This window comes from Salvelinus alpinus, chromosome 33, assembly GCF_045679555.1.
Source record: "Salvelinus alpinus chromosome 33, SLU_Salpinus.1, whole genome shotgun sequence".
In the NCBI taxonomy this organism is placed as follows: Eukaryota; Metazoa; Chordata; class Actinopteri; order Salmoniformes; family Salmonidae; genus Salvelinus; species Salvelinus alpinus.
Genome location: NC_092118.1, coordinates 16,569,723 through 16,589,918, shown reverse-complemented (window position 1 = coordinate 16,589,918; position 20,196 = coordinate 16,569,723). Strand labels below are relative to the sequence as shown.

At 43.8% G+C, this 20,196-nt stretch overlaps 1 protein-coding gene across 1 annotated transcript; it reads left to right on the top strand.

The window, feature by feature from the left end:
• The first annotated feature begins 692 nt into the window (after positions 1–692).
• LOC139563290 (pyruvate kinase PKM-like) lies at positions 693–19,922 on the top strand. The gene is made up of 11 exons (XM_071381845.1): positions 693–843; positions 6,488–6,666; positions 7,475–7,566; positions 12,586–12,717; positions 13,179–13,365; positions 13,551–13,821; positions 14,056–14,206; positions 14,352–14,504; positions 15,647–15,813; positions 16,947–17,128; positions 18,731–19,922. The coding sequence occupies exons 2-11, from the start codon at positions 6,510–6,512 to the stop codon at positions 18,835–18,837; spliced, it is 1,599 nt and encodes a 532-aa protein (XP_071237946.1). The 5' UTR covers positions 693–843; positions 6,488–6,509; the 3' UTR covers positions 18,838–19,922.
• Positions 19,923–20,196: the final 274 nt, after the last annotated feature.

Here is a 20,196-nt window from a genome sequence, read left to right as displayed (position 1 = left end):
TTATACCAAAGATACTGGCTCCTTTTATCTGTGCTCCTATACTGGTGCTGCTGACAGACCCCTCTGAATTCGCTGAATGAAGAAGTGAACTGTTAAAGTGACATGTTGTGGAACTGCCTTGCATGATTAGTAATATCGTGATGTAACGACAATTATGTAAAGTATCGTCGTCATCATCATCAGATACTATGTGTGTGGGTGAGAGGAGTGGAGACTGGAAAGGAGAGAAGTACTGATTTGTTTGAGAGTGAGATACAATAATTTTCTGACATATTTGTTACGGCTTCGAGGATGTACGTGCATCTTTTGGTGTGTCTTTCCTGGGATTTTCACATCTCCAGCCACCATGATGGGCATACATTTATGCAATTATTGACTATACAGTGAGATTGAGCATAGTGTCACTGAAATACAGGTAATTGAATACAAGACCCTATGGTACCCAATCCGATGTTCAAGAAATTATACCACATCCCTGAGTCACATGTCGGCCCCATGCTTCAGAGATGCTTCTCAGGTTCCTGATTGGACATCCGCGGTATCGCATCACCGCACTTTCATTATGTTCCTTTATGTAAACTTCCCCTTGTTTACCGGGTGTTTTTTTTCTTCAAAGAATAGATCAGAAATCATACATAAATACATTCTAAATATGTATGAATTATTGAAACCATATATTTCGATTGAATTCATTATATAATTTTAATAGCGACCTACTTCTTTATCGCGGATGGATACGTGACGATTCGGACATAAAATAGTTCCGGTTGAGTTTAGGAGATCACCTTGAGCAGCTGGTTGTAAGAGAAATACGTCAGTCTAGCAGTTGTTCATCGAAGTAAGGTGAGTCTCGTCACAAGATCTATAGCTAGCTAATGACATGATGTACGTTTGTTTTGCAGGACTTCTGTCACCAAATGGCACTTTTATTCATTTAACGGTCTCATATTATGTGTTGCCAGCTGGTTTCTTTAGTGACATAGTCCCGGCAATGGATGTATTCCGAAAGAAAACTGTCTAGATAGTAGGAGGTAATAGTAGTGGTCACTTGGAACCATCTTAAACCGCAAACCATGTGGTGTTGTAGTCATACAAAGAATGGTGTCGTTTTGTCAGTGACTAACTCAGTATGATGCAGCTTTCTCAAGTTAACTATTCATACAGGTGAACTTACTATTTAATTACTATTTTTCTGAGTGGTGTTATTTGTCATGAACTATAACATGGTATCAGTCTAAAACATGTAACGTTATTTTAAAGCGGGGAGAATAGTAAAATACGAGTGCGTTTGTCTTGTCTCGCGTGGTGGGTGTGGTTGCCCGATGAACTTGGAATTCCATTGGCCAGTTTCTCTTCGCAATATCTTAAATTCGTGAAACTGTGACGCAGAGATGGAAACGTGCCCTGTGGCGCATTAGTGGATTAGTGGATGCAAAAAGATGACTGCGACCATTCTCATGTTACCAATTTATTATTAAAACTACCGATTAATTAATCAGATGTGCGGTCCACCCGTCCTCATGAACAAAACTGTTATTCGCACTGTGACTTTCAGTGGTCTGGTGTCCTTTTGTTGGAATTAAGTTTACAACAAGCACCTTTACTGCAGTGGTGTGGCCTCACTGACATGTCAAACCATAGGGCCCTATAAAATCCGCGATACGGAGAACGCAGACAGAAAAAAACTATTTTTTATATGGCCCTAAATATGTCACAATGGATTGGCTTTGTTGACACTGGGAGGAGGAGGGGGGGGGGGGGGAGTCAGTGCAACCTTCTAGAATCCCTCCACTGCAGTGCCTGTTTATTGACTAGTCATAGAGCTATAGTATTGATGTATCAGCCTCCATCAAACCCTGACCTTGGTTAGTTCTTCCATTTCTCCCAGCTCCCAAATCAAATGGTTATGTAGGCCTTTTATTTTTTTGATGAAGCCTGCCTAGACTAACTTGAACAATTAGCAAATTTCATATCAGAAATGTATGCTTAGTCAGTCTCGGAACTAATTTAGGCTTCACATTAAGGTTTAGTGCTCCTCCTAAGTCTGGTTAGGACTATTCCTGAGATGTTCAGCCATTGTTATGTAACAGATTCTTCTGGTCCAGAGCCCTGTGTAGGAGGAAATACAAGCCACCCTGGCCCTATACTCTACACAGCATCAGCCAGGTCACTTGAGGGAGCTTGCTTCTATTTTGGTGTGCTAGGGCATAGTAGCACTTCTCAGTAGGTTAGGAATCTTGTGTTATCAGTGGGAACAGGAGTGGCTGGGCTGTACTATGGTATGTCCCAACATAGTGCATCTCGTAGGGGTGTGAGAGGCATAGGTTATAATGTATACTTCAGTGCCCTATCTGGCAGTCTGCATACCCAGAGTACTGGGGTGGGAGCACGTAGGCTGCAGGCCCCACAGTAAATGTCTAAAATACTCCCACTATGGTGTCACCTTTTAGTCATTTCCTGCTGTAACTTTCCAGAGTGTCATATATCATGCAATAGCCCCCTAATGGTGCATGGGTAGAATGACTAGGCACCTCTTCCTCTGAAGTTTGTTCTCAATGAGGTGAATCTGAAGTACTCAGAATCCCCAGGTTGAAAACCCCACCTATGACTCACTATTTTGCACAGCATATTCCCAATCTCCTACTCAACTGCTATTGAGAGTTGAGTAAGAATAAATATAGCCATGGCTCCTCTGTGAACTGTCCTTAACCTGGTGCAGTGTTTTGGGGTGTAGGCCTACACTGACTGCATTTGTTTTTCTGCATAGTCCTGCTGCAGCTGGTGTCACTTCCATGCAGTCTGTCATGCATAGTGGTAGCCTTGCCTCCTGCTCTTGGCTATGTCTGGCAATGTGAGACTAGCATAGTGCCTACAGGTGCTGCGTAACGCTAGGCGGCAGCGTAGCAGAACATGGATACTTTTTCCTGTGTAATGCAATGCAGCACAGAATGCAACGGTGTTACCCGACCATGATGTATGACTACTGCCACCCCATTGCAGCATGATGCAATGCACTAATCCCAGGCTAGCATTTTGCTTTCTACACAGGCTTACCCTGTGTACATTATTAGAATACACATCCAACATTTTAGAGCCCTAGGGGTGATATGACCTAGTGCTGCCAACATCGTTTACCACAGCACACTGTCTCATGTACATCTGCAGTATCAGGGCACGCAACCTGCTCCTTGGATGCAGTAGCCTGGACTGTGTGCTGCAGCACATCCTCACTGAAGGGAAGAGGATTTATTCCTGAGCCGTGCGTAGGCAGGCAAGTCACTACCAGGAGTTCCTGTCTGTCCGGTTAGCTCTGCTGCTGTTCCTGCTGCGCTCTGTGCGGACCGGGGGTCACACAAGCTGGGCATCCTCTGGAGGTCTGTAGCAGCTACGTTCTTGTACATCCACAGGAAGAACAGAAAGGTCTCCTGGTACGTCACATAGCTGAATGACGAGACTGACTCAATGTAGCGCAGGGGGAGAGCTAGGCTTCTCGAGGTCACCAGTGTAGGATTATAGGCTACGTCAGTGTCATCATGGCTGCTCCTAGGGTGTCATCTGTAAGGCAACCTCTGGCTATGTTGCCAATGCGCAGTGGAGACATCGCAGTGTGTATGTGAATTTGTGAGTGAAAGCGAGGGGAAGGGGTGAGGGGGCAGTACGTAGGCATGGAGGATGTAAAAGGAAGGACATGGAGAGTGGGGAAGCATATTCGGTTCCAGTGAGCAGTGCTGTTGGAAGGGTTTGGATAGGATTGATAGCAGCAGAGCAGCTCTAAAGTTAAACCTAAGTGACCCAGATGCATGTCTATTACTGGTGTGAGTCACTGGCCCCAGGTCAACCCTTACATACTTTACATCTTTGTCACAGGCATATGAATGGTGTCTCAGTAATAAAGGGTGGCTCAGATTGGCATGGCCTTGGACTGTATAGCATCTTTTGGTGATACATCAACCCAGCTGTGTGTTAGTCACAGGGTAGGGAGGGTTTCCTGAGGAAGCATAGCTGGGTCATGTCAGGACTCCATCAGAGGCTGTAGGATAGTTCCAAACTAGTCCCTGTTGATTTCGTGGGAATAAAGCCAAAGTGACCATATAAACAGCAATTGCATTATAAAGTGACACTGTATGCATCTTATGTAGCCTATGGCACTGATTTCAATGTGCAAATGTTGAACTTGATATCGGCAACCTCTTGAGTTTGTTGCTGGTTACCTAACCAGCCTTTGTTGGCACTTGACATAAGAGCCCATCACATGTCTCACCCCCCCCAATAAAAATTAAATCGCTGTTAAGCTTTCTGCAGGCTGCTATAAACAGTGTGTTCCAGGGATAAGAATCTAGGCTTCATTTGAGACGAGACATTGTAGGATTTCTGTTCAGCAGCCTCCTTCTGCAGTCTACATTGTGCTCTGTCTGGGGGCTACCTCCTGCTGTCGTGCTGTGTACGCAGTTGGGAGTCTGGAGAGAGCAGGATGTGACCGTGCTCACGTACAACACTGGGCTGCTGCCTTTGAGGCTCTGTGACGTCACTGAGCTGCTGCCTATTGGTTTTACTGCTGCTGTGTGGCAGGGCCCTGTCACGATTCATTTACACGCTGGAAGAGATGAGCTGAGTGTAGGCCTGATTCTAGAGGGTAGCCTGCCCTAAATAGTAGTGGGGTGGGGGTGATCGATACAGTTACATATCAGGATATTATTTTTGCCAATGTATCGTTTTACAATATCACTATTTTTGTGCTAGTTGGCTGTACCTGTACTGAAACTCCAGTATTTTTCCTTCATAGCCTGTTCTCCATCTTTTTAAATAGGGAGTCAATTTGTTTTCAGAGCTTTTTTCCCATGACTGAGTACTTGTTTTCTTATGGCTCTCTCGTCCCTCTGCAGCAGGCATATGGTGATCAATATGTTTGGACCATCGAATCGCAAGAAAATCACAGTATCGACTCGCAATACATATAGAATCGTGATACAATATGTATCAGCACCTAAGTATGGTGATAATATCCTACGGTCCCAGGAAATTCCCAGCCCTGCTGAAATGGCCTACTGGCAGAAAGGAGAATCTGTAGCCAAATGAATGAGAACAAGGAGGTTTTGGGGTGCAGAATACATTGGCGAATGCAAATGTTAGGCTAACAAATTTAGCCTCGGCTAGATTAGTAATTCTGAGGGGAAATGTGTGATAAGATTGTGTTTTGCAGTAAGCAGGACTACTGAGGAAGATAACATGCTCTCTCTGTCCCTATGCATTCTGCAGATTCCAATATTTTTTTAAAGTAGGGTCTTAAAGGTCCGCCAGACTAGTGCAACTGGCATCTGTTCACCACAAGGTAGACTAACAGATGTAGCCTATTAGAAAGCTTAGTATTTCCTAGAAGCTCCACCTTGAAGCAATCAGTGAGCGTGTTCTCTGTTCATGTGAGTGTTACTCTATAATTTAGACTGGGTGAAAGTCAACTCTACACGGGTTAGTGTTTAGGCTAGTCCAGTTTGGTAACCCTGTCTTGTGTCCAGGGCAGCCCTCCAGGGATCCCCCTTGTCATGCATACCTTCTGGCTGTCGTATGTTCGCTATCTATTGCCACATTCCTGGGTTACAACATAACCATGGCAACAGAGCCCCTGTCACAGCTTACAGAGTTGCCTCAGACTCCACACTCACTCAAAGTAGCAACGCTCCACCTTACACAAACAGAGCTACCTCATTGACTGTTTTTTAGCTTGCCCTAAAGCCATGGAGAATTTGGCCTGACCTACAGTACCTGTACAAAGAGCCTGTTTTGTTATACTGTCAAGATGGACACTAGAAAAGGGAAGTGTTTTGACTTGAGCAAGAGAACTTTGTGGTGGTATGAAGTAACCTATTGGGTTTGATGCAGTCCTTCTCAATGTCCCCTTGTTTTTCAACATCTCTATATTGAACCATGTTGAAAGTGATCTGTCCCAGGTTGGAGGAAGTAATGAAAACACTGTGCCAGTCAGGGCTGCGGTTGCCATGGGTGACTCGGGAGAACACAACGTGCAAACAGCTCAATGTGCTTCTCAGTGAAAGAATGCTGTGGAATGTTACTGTAGCCCAGGCTATATTATAGATCAATTGTATTTAGGCCCATGTCTTTATTGTCTATGGTGCAGCCTGAGAACCAGCAGGGAAGGGTTTCAATCACACTTCCTGTTTTTTCAGATGTAGTCTTTTGAATGGGTTCCTCATTCCACAAACAAACCGTTATTTGCACAGATGTCAGTTGATTCAAAGCCACATACTGTGCCTCCAATAAGCTGTTGTGTGCTAATTCCTGAGGCTATACAGTGTTGTAGACTGGTGGATCTAAAGTTGATGGTTTCATCCGTGTGGTCCTCTGTTTTAATGTGGCAGTCCAGTCCATGACCTGATAATGCCTGAGATTGGTGACACTGAATTGAGTGAACCATTAGCACCTTACTGTCTTAGTAGTATGCCCTTCATATTACCTAATCTCTCTCCTCCAGGACTTCTTCAAAATCTGCCATCATGCCCGGTTCAAAGTCTCAAGACATGGGCTCTGCCTTCGTCCAGACGCAGCAGCTCGGCGCTGCCATGGCCGACACCTTCCTGGAGCACATGTGCCTGCTGGACATAGACTCTGAGCCCACCACCGCCCGCAACACTGGCATCATCTGCACTATTGGTCAGTGGCTACACACACTAGGCTAGGGTGGTATCCAGATTGTCTTACCTTCATACTGACCTTGTGCCATCTGGGATATTTGTTAATACCGGCACTGAACACAAGGGCTGCTATTTTCAAACCCCACTGAGCCTCTGTAATTCAAAGGTTAGCAATGCTAACAGGTATATGTACAATCCCATAGAAAATGCTAACGAATGCATTGCCAAATGTCTGACCTAAACTATTTGGAGGACAGACAGCCGTCTAGCTGAAGATGGGATAACTAGCTACTAAATTAGTAAACCAAATGCACAACTGCATAGTTTTTAGCACATTAACTTAATAGTTAGAAGATATCTAGATGGCAAACATTTAGTTGTGAATTCCATACTGTAACTACATCACCTGGCGCGTGCTGCACAACCGTGAGTGACTCACAAGGCTACGGTCTTGTTGTGTGCTTGTAAACACCACGTGTCTGGGGACTTCTGCTGAGTTTCATAATGCAAAAATTATTTAACAGGTGAAATTCTTCATCACAAATTGACTGAATGTATTTACTTAAAGTAGCAACAAATATTTAAATAGTTTCAACAGTATTGAAAAACCATCACATGGCTATTTCCAAATACCCCGGTATATGGTATATCGCCACACACAATGGATGCTAGCTTTCAAATGTCTGTAGGGCTATACTATTTTTACATCAAAGACTCTCTACTATAGGATGATGCTGTGAAATACCTACGGTATGACATCACACTAGTGTGGTGTGTATGTACACTGATGTTTAAACCCGACCTCTAACCCTTATCTGTCATAACAGGGCCAGCCTCCCGCTCTGTGGACATGCTGAAGGAGATGATCAAGTCTGGGATGAACATCGCTCGCATGAACTTCTCCCATGGATCTCACGAGGTGGGTTCCCTAGCATGTCTAGACACCTAGACTGCTGCAGTGGAGGATGATCACAGACTGGATCCAGACCTAAACTGTATATATCTGAATAGTAGTGAGTGGGGGGAAGTCAGTAGTTACATATCAGGATATTATTTTCACGATGTATGTGTTTGACTATCTCTATTTTTGCACTAGTTGGCTGAAACTGCACCAAAACGTCAGTATTTTTAATTCATAGCTTTTTAAATGGGGAGCAAATTTCTTTTCAGCACTTATTTCCATGACTGATCAAAACAGGTTTCTCATTGCGCGCCCACTTGTCCCTCTGCAGCAGACATATGGTGAGCAATATGTTTGAAACATTGAATTGCAATAAAATCCCAGTAATGAATCGTGATACATATCGCATCGGCACCAACTTATTGTGATCATATCGCGATGCCCTGGCAATTCCCAGCCCAACTGAATAGCACAAACCCACACAGGCTGTTTTGATGAGCTTTATGTCAAGTTTAGCTGCACCAAGGTAATTTAAGTAAGAACAATAAATCAATACATAAGTACATGGGGGGGACATGGTGTGTGATAGATATATCTATCTCACACACACGACAATTGGGCTAGGGGGTACAATATCACATTACACAAGGACGTTAAGGGACATGCATACACTTATAATTCTAACAGCTTTTTTGGTATTTAATTGTCTTTTAAAAAATTGTCCTAAAGAATAATGAAATTAATTACTATTAATTCCATGCAATACGTCTCCATAATAGTGTAAAATCTTCATGTGTTCAATTACCACAGATTCCTTACATGGAGACAATGCCAAAAAATATGAAACACTGTTTTGGGTGGTTAATTCAAATTGTACTTTTTTTCTAATGGTGTTTTTCTACAACCTCTACATATTGTGGTTGGCAGGATAATATTTAGAAAATAACAAAATTAAGGAAGTTCTTAAGTAGGTGTATGTGTGTGGCAAGATCCAAACTTTTTTCCAACAGATATTATCAATAAAACTGTTCCAAAAAGGCATGACATAAGGTAGGTTTGTATAGCTCTGTTGTTGAATGGCCCAAAAGGGGGAAAAAATACATATTTCCTACTGATGAGACAACAGTGTTAATGGAAGGTAGGCTCTGAGGGTCAGGTCTTGACACGTTCCTGAATAATAAAGCAACACCTGAGGGAATGGCATCTAAAACATTGCAAAATCTTTAGGTGTTACAGGGATCTTGTATAGTGATAAGAATTCCTTATAACTAAGTAAAAAACCCTCTGCATTTACAAGTTGGTTCACCAATAGGATATTATTTCTGAACCAATATTCTAAAAACAAAGCAGTATTTTAATACAATATGTCCCGATTATTCCATATCTGTGTGGAGAAATGTGCTGACGAAAAGCAGTTTCACTGGAAGTTTGTCGATTTATTATAATTGCAAACCAACATGAAGTAAAGGCCACCAAAAGTAGAGAAGACATGATGAGGAATAAAGTTCCACATAGAAGGGGGTCTTAAGATCAATTGGATAAATCAATTCCTAAGTATTATTGAAGTGCAGAATTCAGACCCCTGTACTCGTGTTCATTACTTCAGTTTTTTCCTAATGTAATGGGTACGGTTTCCCCACAGAAATTTTCAAAGCATCTGCTTAATCTATTTGCTTATTTTATCGTTAAATTGTAAAGAGCGGCATATGTTAGCCTAGAGATAATGAGAGAATGCCAAGAGTGTGCAGAGCTGTCATCAAGATAAAGGGTGGCTACTTTGAAGAATCTCAAATATAAAATATATTTTGATTTAAAAAAATTGTTACTACATGATTCCATGTGTTATTTCATAGTTTTGATGTCTTCACTATTATTCTACATTGTAGAAAATAGTAAAAATAAAGAAACCCTTGTAGGTGTCAACTTTTGAATGGTACTGTGTGTACATGAGACCTTTCTCACTTGCAAGTAAGTATTAATAACTACGTAGAACAATAACAGTAAGTCAGAGCAGATCTGTATGCATAAAAAATAAATACAACTTTCAGTCCTTGAGTTTGTAAACAAAATAGGCTGCCATCTGGTCATACAAGGAAAAAAACTAAAAAATGATTGAGGTACCGGAGTAGTCTGGAAAATTGTGACCCAAGGCTTGTTAGATAGTCATTACAAAGAAAATGGAATATGGATTTCCAAACTGTTAATGAAGCATCGTCCTCCGACGTAGGCAGGATTCCGCTCGCTTTCTTGATCGTTGGCCACAACTTGTTCCTCGTTTCTATGTCCTCCAGGCTGAGATGCTTGGCGACATGCAGACCATGGCTCTGAAGGAACGGCTTTCCAGACAGCATCCCTGTAGAATCTGGCAGTAAAGAGGATGATTTCCACTTGGTCTTGAATCGTTTTGCTGTTGCTTCTTGCCGACGGTATCACCGACTTTGTTCTTCTCTGCAGGTGTAACTTCTTGGCAGATCCGGATAGCGTCGCGCATCCTCATTCTCCACCTCGGGCATGACGTAGTCTCAGGATCCATCTTCTTGTGTATTGCTGCAGATCAGTGACGTTTATGGTAGACATTGTTATTCTGTTCCACCTTTTCCACACCAACTGTAGCCACTAATTTTCACATCCTTGATTTTACCTCACGCAAACTCCAGTCTTTTTCCAGCCTTCGATTACCATGGTGTTTGCACCTACCATTTTCTCAATGGTGTCAGACCTGGAGTTGATGAGTAAGGAGAGGGTAGCCAAGCTGTCAGTCCCTGTTGGGTTTTTTGGAGGGTGGAGGTTTGCACGGAGTAACCGGTTAAAGAGGGGAACTTGTCATCTTCAACAGACTTTGAAAGCGTGAGATTATCCATAGGGCAAGCATAGTTATGGCAGTTGTCTAAGAACGTTCCTCTCTTGTTTAGCAATAGAACGGCTAGCTTCTATTTGTCACGGCATCGCATGGACATGATTGGTGCGCAGCTCGCTAAAACATCTGTTCAAGCTGCCATCTTGAACGCCTCCCTGCTCCAATGTCGTCATAGTCTGTCAGACATGCTTCTTTGCAAAGTATCAGCTACCTTCAGATCTCGTTTGAATATGAGATGTTCTAGGTGCCAACCAGGGTGTGCAGTTCAAGGGTGATCCTGACCAGACAACTCCAAAGGTAAGCCCTAAACTGTGAGATGGAGCAGGCAGACAGCAGTGGAAATCTTACCTGAGGTAGCTTGTGCCACTCAATTCTTAATCTGTGCCTTCCTCTTATCACCCCACCCAGGGTGCAGGCCTGGAGCAACCGGTTGCGTCACTCCCACTCGTCACACTGTCACCTGCTTCAGTTCTCTGTTCTGTAGAGGTCACTTACCAGGCCAAAGACGCTTCCTCTGTCTTAACCTGCTACTCTCCTGCAGGGGGCCTGAGCCACTCACCTTGTCATCTTGTCTGTCTCCTGGCCCTCTACTGGCTGTGCTGTGTCATGGAGGCTTATCAAAATGTTAGGATGGGCACTTCCACGTCTTTATTTATATTTTCATGAAATTACATTTCCTCTTGCTGAAACTAGACCTGGCTTTGTCTGACTAGCTGCTCTAAGGCATATGCTGGAATGTAGTTATCTTGGTGTAATTTGGCACTGCACTATTGGCTCCCTTTGATGCCAAGGCTGTTTGTGGTGATAACTGGGAAGGAGAGAATGGAAATGAAGCCCTGTGTGATTACCTACCAATTAAGTGCTTAGGTAAAGCTCAGGTTACATTATCTAGATGGGGAGAAGCAGCATGAGCCATCTGGGGCAGCTGTCGCCAAGGGCAATGCTAGCACTGCCACTCAAGAATATTAGTGTAGTTGTAATGTACATGTGGACAGGCAGGTTGTAGTAGCATATTTAACTCTTTGTAAACCGTGTTCTATTGAGTAAATGTCCAGGTCATACTGTCTGTGAATAAGGTTTCATGTTAACCACACATGTTTACAACTGAAGGGTATTGCGCTGTGGGTGCCTAATCTGAATAGGGACTAGGCATAAATCAGGGGTTGACTTTAAGCTCTCATGGGTACTTGCCCACCTGGCAAGTTGGGAGCAGTTTTCACATGCCTGAAGATTATGGTTACTTGTCCAAAATGTATTTGGTTTTACACTTGCACATGCCGTAAATTGAATCGTCTTTCACTCCAACATGGGGTTATGAAATTAACTTTTTGGTGAACCAGCCATAGTGTCTGGTGAATTAAAGTTCTGCTGAATATAAACAAATATTTTAAATCACAGAACTGAAACTTGCTTTTCTCTTTTTAACTTGCTGAGAAGATAAATAATCCACATCATGAATACCTCAACTCAACTTTCTATAGTAGTCAAGTGGAAAAATAGTTATTTTTGGCAAACTATCCCTTCAATGATGAGACTCGCGAGGGAGTTGCTTTTTCCACAAGCCTTTTTTTCATGGCAAATTTAATGAAACTGTAGACCCACTTCCTAGCTAGCACACTAGGCAGCTAAGTCAAATGAATATTCTGTCTAAACTGAAACATTTGAATTGTGAGGTGATTTCCTAAATGGAGGACTGCAAGCGCCACTTGATCCGTGACTCGCGCTACTGACATGGGTGTGTCTTTCTCATTGGGAGTTGAGACATGCAGTTAACAGCATTAGAGTTTAAATTCACCAGATTTGGTGGGTGTTAAGTGGTTTTCCTTGTTTGATTTGTGAGTTTAAACTTTGTGGGGAGGTGTTTTTATTATTCTATATATATTTTTAAACTATACAGAGGGTAGCTAGATGTTTGACCTGCTGGTAACAGTTGTCTAGACCACGTCCTTGATTTCGGTCATTTCTCACGTTTATGCCCTGATACAGTATGTTGTCAGCTGATTATGCTCAGGTGTGTGACTCATTACACCGAAACTCATGAGTAGGTGGAAACCTAGTTTTCTCATGTCGTCACTGAAATGTCAATGTCTGGCTGATGCGTTGTTGCTTTAGTGTTAAAAGCCTGTTAAAAGTATTTCCTTCTTTATAATGTTTTTTTTTAATTCTATTCTGTTCCACAGTACCACTGTGAGACTATTAAGAATGTGCGTGAGGCCTGTGAAAGCTTTGAGGCTGGCAGCATCCACTACCGCCCCGTGGCCATCGCTCTGGACACCAAGGGACCTGAGATCAGGACTGGACTTATCAAGGGAGTGAGTAGAACAATCAACTACCATGTTCCCAGCACGCATTAACTGATTGGAGGCCCTATCCAATGTTTACTACACATTTTGTTGTACCAAATATTGAGTACAGATGTGGGATCTTAATTTGAGCCAGTTTGCTACAGCAGGAAAATAATACTGCAGCAATGGGAAATTAGAACTATAGTTAATAGACATTTTTGTAGGCGTTGATCCTTTCTTAAGCCAAAATCAAGCCTGAAATTTTTATGGAATTGCAAATTTCATAAGCCCCCTTCAACCTCAAATATACAACAAGGTTTACATTTCCGGCATATTTTGGACTACTTCAAGCTTGAGATTGGTATGGTAAAGGGTTAGAAAGATTTTTCTTAACCAATTTTAAACTCCTTTTACTTCATTGAGTGGTTGAACCCCCATAGTCGTGGTTCCTATTGAGACTCATCCATGGTCCTTTGTGTGTGTGTCAGAGTGGCACATCTGAGGTGGAGCTGAAGAAGGGCAACATGATCAAGTTGACCCTGGATGATGCCTATCAGGAGAACTGTGATGAAGACAATCTGTGGCTGGACTACAAGAACATCACCAGGGTGGTGGAGCAGGGCAGCAAGATCTACATTGACGACGGACTCGTGTCCCTCCAGGTCAAGGAGATCGGTGAGTTCATGTCTGGCTCCCACTTAAGAGCTGAATAGACTAGAGAATATTCCTTTGCGGATCTGTGAGCCCTAGAATCCCCTCACTTACTGAACTTTTGGGTGGTTGGAGGATGGCCAGATGGAGCTTCCTATTCTTTATAGCCTGTTGATGTTATTGGTGACTCCTTCAATGTGTGTCCCCAGGTGAGGACTACCTGATGTGTGAGATTGAGAATGGAGGGACCCTGGGCAGTAAGAAGGGTGTGAACCTGCCTGGTGCTGCTGTGGACCTGCCTGCCGTCTCTGACAAGGACATCTCTGACCTGACCTTCGGCGTGGAGCAAGGAGTGGACATGGTGTTCGCCTCTTTCATCCGTAAAGCAGCCGACGTGCACGCTGTCAGGAAGGTGCTGGGAGAGAAGGGCAAGAACATCAAGATCATCAGCAAGCTGGAGAACCACGAGGGAGTGCGCAGGTCTGTGATGGCATTAAATGCACAGAAATACAAGCCGATATTTGATCCTTGGCTAGTAGAAATTGTGCTCGACTGGGCCAGTGCCCAAAATCGTTACGTTCCGTCACTCGATTCACATTAGAATAAATGGCATGCAGTATGTCTTATCATAGTTTGTAAACATGATAGGAATGTTAAATCCGAATAGTAAATCCGAATAGTATGTCTGAATCTGGTTTCCCGTCCCCTGTGCAGGTTTGATGAAATCATGGAAGCCAGTGATGGCATCATGGTTGCCCGTGGAGACCTGGGAATTGAGATCCCCACAGAGAAGGTGTTCTTGGCCCAGAAGATGATGATTGGCCGCTGCAACAAAGCCGGCAAGCCAATCACCTGTGCTACACAGGTCAGTGTACTTGTGACACCTTTTTTTAAAAACAGGAGATATTTCTTTTTCCACAGGGATGCTACAGTTTGTTGTGATGTGAAAGGTTGTGCGTGTTATTACACTGTTGGTAGCCTGACATTGTGAGCCCCTGTCCTTCCCACAGATGTTAGAGAGCATGATCAAGAAGCCCAGGCCCACCCGCGCTGAGGGCAGTGACGTGGCCAACGCCGTGCTGGATGGAGCTGACTGCATCATGCTGAGTGGCGAGACCGCCAAGGGAGACTACCCCCTGGAGGCTGTCCGCACACAGCACATGGTGAGACAGTGCCCCCTACAGTTACCCTCCAGTACTGTCCTTCAGTCTGGGTGTCATCAGCCCCGGACTACCACTGGTCCTGACCTACACCGTATAGACCTATCAACAGCAGGGTCAGGGCTACTGGAAGTCATGTTGCTGAGGAAGTCGCACTCATTTCCACTTACACATTTATCATGTTTGATGTCTTATGTGATGTTTGTCAGCAAAAGCAATCTGGATTCAGCCCGTATTATATTGAGTCATAATGTTGTAATGATCCATAGAATGGTTGCTCACTAAGTTTTAATAGTACAGAGTGTAGGACATGGGTGGAGAATCTGGCTGACGCTGCCCTCATTTTCTTCTACTCAGGCCTTTAACAGCTGACTAGTTCAGCTGCTGCACTCCTCTCTGGATGCAGGCAGAAGTGACTCAGCAGTCCTTGAGCAGCTGCCTATGAGTTCACTGCAGCACCATGTCCTTCACACTCTTAAACATGTTTTTGCCTCTAAGAGTGCATTGTGGGTTAACTGAAAGCACTGTCCTACACAAGGACTGACATTAGGCTCAGACTAACTCTGCCTCTTAACAGCTTCTCTTTTACGGTCTTCAAATGTTTTCCCTCTATTTAGTTTTTTTTATTGGACTTTGAAAGCTTTCTTCTTAGTTTAATTTCCTGTTCTACCATCTCTTCACGTGTGACTGTGCAAAGCATGCATGTTTTAACACCAGTTGACTATAGTCATCTGCCCATCTCGTAACCTCTAAACAGCTAAGTAGTTTGAATGAGCAGTCAGTTTGCGTGGTATGTAGTATGTAGTATCGGAATGTAGTTCTAACTATAGAATTACCATAGAATCATAAAAGCAGTTTAGTGTGTTATAATGCTGTGTTGCGGTGTTAGATGCCATAGCTACATGGACTGGCTGCGGTGGCCCATTGGATGTGTTTTTAACATGTATGTTTTGTTCTTGTCTCACTAAACTGCACTCTGACTAAACCTACATTTCTCTCCTTTCCCTCTGCCTACCTCCCCTCCATCTCCTATTCCTTTCACCTTAACTTCCTACCCTCCATCTCGTCTCCTATCACTCTTTCCTTATATGTCTGTCTGGTGTACTTCCTGTCTGTCTGCTACATCCTGCCCTCGCCTGTGCCAGATCGCTCGCGAGGCAGAAGCAGCCATGTTCCATCGGCAGGTGTTTGAGGACCTGCGGCGCGCCGCACCACACTCCACCGACCCGGCCGAGGCTATCGCCATCGGCGCCGTGGAGGCGTCCTTTAAGATCTTGTCCTCTGCGTTCATTGTGCTCACTAACTCTGGAAGGTAGGCAGGTGGCTGTAGCACGGCTGTTTTGGAGGGCGACTCAGGAGGTTTGTGAGAAGCCAGAGTAGGGAGAGACGGGGACTGAATGAAAGGGCATGGCACGCGTTTACAGGTCCTTACGGTCACAACAAACTGGAGACCACTGAAAGTTGACTCATAAGAACGGGCGGGGAGGAGGGCGGATGGGCGGGGAAGAGGGGCAGGTAAGAGGACGGCAGGGAGGGACAGGCAGCAGCAGGTAAGAGGAAGGCAGGGAGGAGAGGGACAGGCAGGGAGGAGAGGGACAGGCAGGGAGGAGAGGGACAGGCAGGTAAGAGGACGGCAGGGAGGAGAGGGACAGGCAGCAGCAGATAAGGGACTTACAGAACATGCAACTCTGACCCTTAACATCCTATTCCCCTACTTTAGATTGGTGGGGAACGGTTGCATGGTCCCAGATAGATGTCACCCCTCTGTGTGGGTGGAGACAGTAATGTGAGCAGGGTGGGGGAGTGTTATGGGTTGGCGTGAACTGGGTTGTTCTAACAGAGGCCACTCTGTAGATAAATACAAGTAGAACACTTTTATTCATGAAGAGTCCTCAACATTATTGGGAACACCTGCATTGGTAGAGCCATACAGTTTGTTGTCAGGGTAGAAGGTTCTGCAGCTGTGACAACACTGCAGTAGTTATTGAGTTGTGTTCACTCTCACATCCGCTGACCCTTTCTGACTGCTCAACCTTGACATTTTCCTAACTATTTTTAACTCATTGTGATGACTGTTTGACCGATCTAGAGTGACTGTCTTTGTAACCCCCAACAGAACCGACAGAGTGAAATGTTAATTTTGACTGTGGCTTGTTTAATGTTCACAATGAGACAAATCCTTAGACTTAGTGTAGCCATATGCATTGATGTCTCCCATTGCCATCAATGCATATTTATTTTACTATAGTAGGTCCTCCACTAATCAAATCATTAGTTTCCTAATATTTCAGAAATACATTTTAATAAAAAGTTTCAAATCTACCCCCTTTCTAGATTTGTGTAGGCTTTGTTCAAGCCATATTGCCAGTATCTGAAATGGGAATGGCAGCAGGCCTTGGGTGTGTCCTTGGCTGAAGGAGTCTGAGCTGTGTTGTCTGTGTGCAGGTCAGCCCACCTGATCTCCAGGTACAGGCCCCGCGCACCCATCATTGCTGTGACCCGTAACGGCCAGACTGCCCGCCAGGCCCACCTGTATCGCGGGATCTTCCCCGTCTTCTACAACAAGCCTGCCCACGATGTCTGGGCCGAGGACGTCGACCTCAGGGTCAACTTCGCCATGGAAATGGGTGAGAGTCTGCAGCCATTAAATCTCTCTTCATGAGCTGTAAGATCATGTGTTCTGTGTTCACCAGAAGAAGAGAAGCTCGGTCAGTCCGTCAGCTTCCATACAGTCTAAACCATGGGTCTCCAACCTTTTGTAGCATGAGAGCTACTTAAAAAAAAAAGTCTAGGTTTCAAATAGGCACACTTCTCTTCTCCCCTGCAACTCTTCCATGTCATTAGTGTACAAGAGAAAATATTGCGCTGTTTTCTGTCAATATACCTGGTAAAATAATTAAGCAATAAGGCCCGAGGAGGTGTGGTATATGGCCAATATACCACAGGGCTGTTCTTACGCACGACGTAGTGCCTGGACACAACCCTTAGCCGTGGTATATTGGCCATTTATCACAAACCCTTGAGATGACTTGCTATTATAAACTGGTTTCCAATGTAATTAGAGCAGTAAATAAAAGTTCTGTCATAACCATGGTATACGGCTGTCAGCCAATCAGCATTCAGGGCTTGAACCATCTAGTTTAATGGTTAATAAACCACTCTAAGGGGGCCCCTAAAAAATATTTTAGTTTCTTCTCCCAAATTCTGTTTTCTATTTAATTTCTTGGTTTTAGATTTTGTTTTTCACTGCATGCATTTGAGTAAACTCTGACAGACCCAGCTCAGAAGCCTAGCTCATGAGCTCCATTAGCACCATATTGTAATTTACAATGGAAAATGGATATGTGTGTATGCAACATGTTAGTGTGTCGTATCACACCGCATCAATTTGTTCCTCGAATCACACAGTAGTTTGAAACTAAATGTATCGGAGCCCGTGAATCTAGATGTGTATCAAATTGTCTTGAAAGGGAAAGATGCACACCGATACTAACTTTACTTGCTAGCTTAAAGCTTAAGATAAAATCAATTCACTACCCTAGAACTTTGTTTGATCATATGCAAACCATAATGCAAAATATGCCTTTTTCAAAGCTGACTGTCACCAAACATTCACTGGGTTAATCATCTTTCCCTCAAGTCTCCCTCGCCGAACTAACTGCGTGTGCCTCATGAATGACGGTCTTAGAAACAGCTTGCACCTCATAAAAGGAGATTGCTGTTACTTTACAAATGTTGATCAGTACAATAAAGTCCCAAATGGAAGGGAAGCTGTCACCTGTAGCCCCAGGAGACGAACTGAAAATAGCCAAAATAAGCTTAACTCAAAGCATCCAGTGAGTAGGCCTAGGCTACATCTTGATTTACAGTTTATCAATAGATTTACTATTCACATAAATGATTACCTTGATGTAGACAAGTCAAATTGATTGTATAATTGATTCATTAATGCATACATGGCTGTGTCAGAAACAAATGACATTTTTAAACATTCCAAATGTAATATTGAACTCAAATCTGCCCAAAGATTTGTCAGATCAGTGTTGTAGCCTAGTTTCTGTCTCCAAGTGCCATTCTTTGACTCTAGATAATCTCTTATTTCTTGCTGTGGTTTCGCCGATGTTGGACCTGGTATCGCCGATGTTGGACCTGGTATCGCCGATGTTGGACCTGGTATCGCCGATGCTGGACCTGGTTTGGTGTTGACAACTGTGCTCTTTGTTTTCCAGGAAAGGAGCGAGGGTTCTTCAAGGAGGGAGATGTGGTGATCGTCCTGACCGGATGGCGCCCAGGCTCTGGCTACACTAACACCATGCGTGTGGTCGTGGTTCCTTGAATTATGACTACCCTTCTCACCCCTCCACTGTCTTTCCCTTGTCCCTCTGCTCACCACCCCCTGTCCCAACACCAGGGCTGACTTGTACATCCCACTGAAACAAACACCTGGTGGTGACTTGACCAATAGGAAATCTCCCCACTACAATCCACTCCTCTCCAGGGTTCGCCTCATGTAGGTGTGTTCTGTTCTCCCCCTGTACCCCGATCTCCAGGGTATCTGTATGCGCCAACCAGAAACGGCTGTATTTATTCACACAATCAAAACCATGTATGACTCTTACATTCAAACCAGACTGAAAGGCTAGGTTGCAGAGCTATTGATCTGCTCATCCTGGGCTCTTCTGTTTTGAGAGGGAGGTGGGGCACACCTTAAGAGAGCCTGCTGTACTGTAACTTGTAAATAAAACACACACGCCCATTCCTATAACGTGAACAAAATGGCGGCGACCCGAAGCGAACAGCTTTTCTTTATGACCCTGTCAGTTAAACTCTTCTCCCAAACATAGCTCCTTGTAGTGCTGTCTGTATTTACATTGTGCACTGTATACTTGCTTTCTTTACACTTCCAATCTACTGTAGACAATGTTACATTCTGTGTTATACTTTTGTGAAAGGTGAATTTAGAGTCTGGGCATCCAATACTATGTATATTTTGTCTAACATAGAGAAATCCTATAATGTATTTGGTGTCCATGTTAGTTTGACTACAGGTTTTGTGTGTTGAAGTATTCTTAAAGCCCTCACATGTATTTGTATTTTGGTCATATAACTAAGTTGGCACTTAAGAACCACTATGTAAGCTGCTACATGGTTCTCTCAAATTAATGATGTAGGAATTTAGTACTTTGAGGGTCTTTCAGAGGGCACTGGGGGGTGGATAAAGGGATGAGTTGGACCTGCCCACCCCCCACAACCTCTTCATTCCTCCTGCACCTGCTCTCTAGTTCCTGTCGGTGATCTAGTGTGTGTGTTTAAATGTCCAACTGCTTCTTTGATTGTGATGGTAGGGTCTAACACAATGTTAACTGGTGTAATGAGTTGTCCTTCATGACTGGATTTCAATCATTAAAAGAGTTGAGCACCTGTCTTGTTACTGTCATGTTATTACGGTAGTCTTAAACCCAGCTATCCTCTTAAGGTCAGACAGACCATTTGTTGTTGTGTACATGCCATCTCAGAACAGCTTGCCCCTTTTGAAGCTACTCACCGCTGACGAACTGTTAACACTACAGTACATAGAATTTACACTCCAAATGTGCCTCAGTTCATTGTCTTAATACTTCAAGGACTCCATGATATCAAGAAATTAGGGAAAGTCAATGAGTGTACTTGATGCCAATTTCAGTGGGTAATTTTA

Bases quoted from the DNA above. Each gene is read 5' to 3' on its own strand.
- LOC139563290 (XM_071381845.1), top strand. From the start codon at position 6,510: ATGCCCGGTTCAAAGTCTCAAGACATGGGCTCTGCCTTCGTCCAGACG. The intron at 6,667-7,474 runs GTCAGTGGCTAC...CTGTCATAACAG, and splicing joins TGGCATCATCTGCACTATTG to GGCCAGCCTCCCGCTCTGTG. The intron at 14,207-14,351 runs GTCAGTGTACTT...TCCTTCCCACAG, and splicing joins CAATCACCTGTGCTACACAG to ATGTTAGAGAGCATGATCAA.